Source organism: Chrysochloris asiatica, unplaced genomic scaffold, assembly GCF_000296735.1.
Source record: "Chrysochloris asiatica unplaced genomic scaffold, ChrAsi1.0 scaffold00077, whole genome shotgun sequence".
Lineage (NCBI taxonomy): Eukaryota > Metazoa > Chordata > Mammalia > Afrosoricida > Chrysochloridae > Chrysochloris > Chrysochloris asiatica.
In genome coordinates, this window is record NW_006408595.1 from 6,422,576 (window position 1) to 6,427,725 (window position 5,150).

Consider the following 5,150-nt stretch of genomic DNA (forward strand, 5'->3'; position numbering starts at 1 on the left):
CATGATGAAAATACTTTTTTATCCTCATTTTAGAAATAATCCATGTGATAGCTTATTTCCTTTTTATTAGTTGATTTATACAGACACAAGTTCTTATGTCTCTATTCCCATCTGCCACCACCTTTTCTTCCTACCACAGCATATTGAAAACTTTTAAATTTCATCCTTGAAAAGATTCAAGTAAATAGTATAGTAGTTTATATTTTTTTGGAGTAGGAAGCCAGTGAATTTTAATTTATTACTATTATATCTAGATAAGAAACTATAGTACTTCTGTAGAATTCTTATAGTTGATTCTTTTTCTTTCTCATTATAATTGCAGCAATTTAACCAGTATAAAATGGACATTTTAGGTTGGTGTCAGTCATTCCTAAGCACATGAGCAAACAATTAGAAGTAGATTTGCCAGACCAAAGTGTAGGTGCATTTAAAGTTTAATGTTGTTAAGTGCTGTCGAGTCGGTTCCGACCCATAGCGACCCTGTATAGTGTTTCTGAGGAGCAGCTGGTGAGCTTGAACCACCGACCTTACAGTTCAAATGGCTTTGCAGTCTGGCACATTAACCCACGTTCTATGAAATTGTTTCTAGATAGTTTGTACCAATTTATACTCCAAACTCACCATCCCCTGCTTGGAAATCCCATACAGCGTCATTGAATTGGAATTGACTCGAAGGCTCTTAACAACTCTTAATATGGGCTTACTTGTGAAGTGGAGGGTCAGCAAAAAAGAGGAAGACCCCAATGAGATGAATCGACACAGTGGCAGCAACAGTGGGCTAAAGTGTAACAATGAGTGTGAGGATGCTGCAGGACCACGCAACGTTATGTTCTGTTGTGCATAGGGTCACTATGAATTGGAACTGACTTGGCAGCACCTAACAACCACAATATATGGAGTAGTGATGTGGCACTATAGGATAAGTGCTGGACTGCTAGCCGCTTGATTGGCTATTCAGACCCACCAGCTACTCCTCAGAAACCCTATATAGGGTCACAGTGAGTCCAAACTGACTCCACGGTACACCACTACCACCACCACTATGGCATCTGTGGGTAGAGCAAATGGTGTGCTTGGCTGCTAACTGAAAGGTTAGCACTTTGAGTCACTCAGTGGTTCCTCAGAAAAGAGGCATGGCGATCTGCTTTTGAAAGGCTACAGCCTTGAAAAGCCTATGGAGGATAGTTTTACTCTGACACACGTGGGGTCACCATGAATTGGGATCCGCTCAACAACAACTGGTATGAAAGATTGGTAGTTTCAGTTCACTCAGAAGAAAGACCTGGTGATCTAGTTTCAAAAGGTCACAACATTGAAAACTGAGGATTTTTTAAATAAAGGAAATTTGGGCTCAGAGAATATAAAAAAGCAAAAAAAAAACCCCCCAAAATACATTGTATAAACCATCCACTAGGAAATAGTGGTTTTGCTGACCAACCTTTTAAACTACTCATTCAAATACTCTCATATAGTATATAAAAGTAAATGGAATCCTGATGTGAACTGCAAGGTTGATGGTTCACGCTTACCAACTGCTCCTAGGAAACCCTATACAGGGTCGCTATGTGTCAGAACCGATTCGACGGCACTTAACAACAACAGTATGAGATAAAGAAATGTTTGTGGTCTTATAGCTCTTCCTCCCATTATTGGTGGTAACATGCTCCTTGAACCTTTAAATATCCTTGAAAATTAAAGTGGCACTTTACATTTTTTAAAGAAGAAAATATCAAAATTATTTAGAGTTGCCTACATTTTTCCCTTAGTTTTTCTGAAAATCAGTTTATAGTTGGAAAGTAATTAGTTACTTTTCTCTTTTGCTTTCTACTAACATGAAAACTAATTATTTTCTTTCTTTTTTATTCTTTAGTGGCTTACAGAAGAAATGAAATGTGGCCCGAGGGACGATATGACTATGAAAGACTTCCAAGAGACCGTGTACCTCCTCGAAGTCATCCCAGTGTAAGTTCTTCCTACATATAAAATGATTCAAAAATCTGGTGTCTCAGTTAATTTGGCACGTGAATCTGTGCTGAAAAATAAAGTTAATCTATGTAAAATTCTGAAAATAGAAGGCAATATTTTAGAAAAACTAATGTTTTCATATTTTTTCTTTACAATTTTAAAACAAAGGAACTATCCCACTAAACCCACTGTTAAGTTGATTGCAAGTCACAACACCCTTACATAGGGTTTCTGAGGCTGTAATCTTTATGGGAGCAGAAAGCCTCATCTTTTGCCCACAGAGCCAGCCCCTAGTGGGTTTGAACTGTTGGCCTGTGGTTAGCAGTCCAATGTTTATTTTACAGTGTCAGTAGGCCTATTTAACTTAATTTGTGGAGGAAAGTTAAGATTTGATAACTTAACAAAGAAGGTGTTGAAACACCTGTTCCTAAAAGAACCTGTCCCCTATTTTTGTATATTCCTAAGTGTTTGGTGTGGTGCTGTAGGATAAGTACTGGACTGTAAGGTAGGTTTGAGGTACAAGGTTGGTGGTTCAAACTCACCAGCTGCTCCTTGGAAACCCTATACAGGGTTGTTGTGAGTTGAACTGACTCTATGGCACTTAACAACAAAAGTGTTTGTACATTGGATACATGAAAAGTTTCATAATTGACTTTCCTTTTTTTGTGTGTATGAACTGAGTGAAGGTTTACAGCCAAGATTATCAGTTTTACATTCAACAAATGCCGAAGCTTTGTTTCATCTCAATGATTACAATCCCTTCCAGGCAACAACAGTTGTCCCGCTTCCTCCTGATGTTTACCCATGTACAAATATCGTCTTTCAAACTCATAAATATTTGTGAGATATGTGAATATATATGTATGTGTATGTATGTATGTATATATATATATATATGTATGTATGTGTATATATATATATATATATATATATATATATATACACTACTCTTCCTCCCATACCCTTTCAGCCTGTGTCTCTCACTGTATCTGTACACAGTACACTGTTATGCCCGGGTTGTGTGTATATCACTCTTTACTTGTATACCCTTTAGTCCTTGCACACCTCCCAAAGTCTTCACCCATCTTCATCATTCTTTTGTCATCCTCTCTTTTCTTGTATATTGCCCTCCCTGTCACCTGAGTTAACATGTCTACCTTCTAGTCTATGAATTGCTCTCCTTTCCCTCTCACCCCTGGTAACCTTTGAAGGCTGTTTCTTTTAGTATGAAAACCTTTTCTTGAGTTTTTACAATAGTGGTCTCGTACAATATCTGCCCTTCTGTGATTGATGAATTTCACTCAGCATCATGTCCTCCAGGTTTGTTAATGTTATGAGGTGTTCGCAGACTCATCGTTATTCAACATTGAATAGTATTCCATTTTGTGGATGTACCAAATTTTGTTTATCTACTCTTCCATTTGATGGACATTTTGGTTGTAGCCATCTTTTTGCTGTTATAGATAGTACTGCGAAGAACATCGGTGAGTCTACTCGAGTCCTACCTCTCATTTCTTGTGACTTTATACCAAGTAGAGGGATTGCTGGGTCATAAGGTGTTTCTATTTCCAAATCTGAGGAAGTGCCACACCGTTTTCATAGTCGTTGAACCATTTTATAATCCCTGTGAGTAGGAATCAACTCAGTGGCACTTAACAACATGTACCAGGTACTAGTGCTAAGAAAATAACAGTAAACAAAAGAGCAAACTCCTTGGGAAAATAAAAGGAGTGGTTCAAAATCCTCAATTCTAAGAACAACAAATTGACAATACACCAGAAACTGTCTCCCTGTCCCTGTGTCCCCAGGCATTCATTGCCTTGCTCTTCTGTGAGAACCAAAACCTGTTAGAATATCTCTAACACAGGGACAGGGAGACAGTCCAGTGTTTATCCTACAGTGCCACACCAGGTGTATAAGAGGTTAGAAATTGAATTTTGGAGTGTGGGATGAAGAAAGTTCAGTGTGTGGTAGTGGGAATTTAGGATAGGTAAAAGTATTGGAGTTGAGACCAAGAACATTTTGAAGCTAGATTTTAGAATTTATTTTTTTAAATTTTTAATGGGGAACTGAGTGAAGGTTTATAGACAAGATTATCAGTTTTACAGTTAACAAATGTTGAAGCTTTGTTTCATCTTTGAAATCGTTCATTCTTTGTTGTTGTTACGTGCCGTGGAGTCGGTTCCAACTCATAGCGACCCTGTACAGGGTTTCCGAGGCTGTAAATCTTTGCGGGAGCAGAAAGCCTCATCTTTCTCCCGCAGAACAGCTGGTTGTTTTGAACTGCTGACCTTGTGGTTCACAGCCTGATTCGTAACTACTATGCTACAAGATCTCCTTATTGGAAAATACAGGGTCATCAAAAAAGGAGAAGACCACCAACAAGACGGATTGATGCAGTGGCAGCAACAATACATAATATTGAGTATGGTACAGCATCAAGCGATGTTTCATTCTGTTGTACATAGGGTTGCTATGAGTCAGAACTGACACAACCTCACCTAACAACAAGTGGCACAATGATTAAGTGATTGTTGCTAATTGAAAGGTCAGCGGGAGAAAAATATACAGCAGTCTGTTTCCATAAGAATTTATGGTACTGGAAACTCAATGGGTGGGGCAGTTAGTTCTGTTTTGTTCTATAAGGTCACTATAAATAGGAATTGACTCAATGGCAGTGGCTTTGTTATGGGTGTAGTCACTGCCATGGAACTGATTCCGATCCATGTTGTTGTTGTTGTTAAGTGCCGTTGAGTCGAGTCCGACCCATAGCGACCCTGTACAGGGTTTCCGAGGGTGTAAATCTTTATAGTGACCCTAAATAGGGTTTCTGAGACTTTAAATCTTCACAGTAATAGACAGCCTCATTCTTCTCCTGTGGAAATGACTTATGTTTAAATGCTGACTTTGAGGTTAGCAGCCCAATGCCTAACCCACAGTGCCATCACTGTATTTATTTCCTTGGATTGGTTAAATGTTTCTACACGTCTTGTCATGATTACTTCTCTTTTCTTCAGCCAACCGAAAGATAAATTACTTAGTCAATCAGAGCATAGTTTCAAGGTCTTGTAGAGAATGTGTGGTGGGATTGTATCTATTCTGCCTATTACCAAATGTAAATATACCCAAAATATAATACAGAAATCTTTCTTCTATACCCAAAATATAATACAGAAATCTTTCTT

The 5,150-nt window shown here is 38.3% G+C and overlaps 1 protein-coding gene across 4 annotated transcripts in view; it reads left to right on the forward strand.

The window, feature by feature from the left end:
- The first annotated feature begins 1,875 nt into the window (after positions 1 to 1,875).
- PPHLN1 (periphilin 1) overlaps positions 1,876 to 5,150 on the forward strand; it is a 149,650-nt gene continuing 146,375 nt past the window's right edge. For 3 of the 4 annotated variants that reach the window (XM_006865311.1, XM_006865312.1, XM_006865313.1), the window contains exon 1: positions 1,876 to 1,962. In XM_006865311.1, the coding sequence (XP_006865373.1) occupies positions 1,891 to 1,962 (72 nt within the window). In that variant the 5' untranslated portion in view covers positions 1,876 to 1,890. The remainder of the gene's footprint in view (positions 1,963 to 5,150) is intronic. The other variant, XM_006865310.1, reaches the window with a different exon arrangement.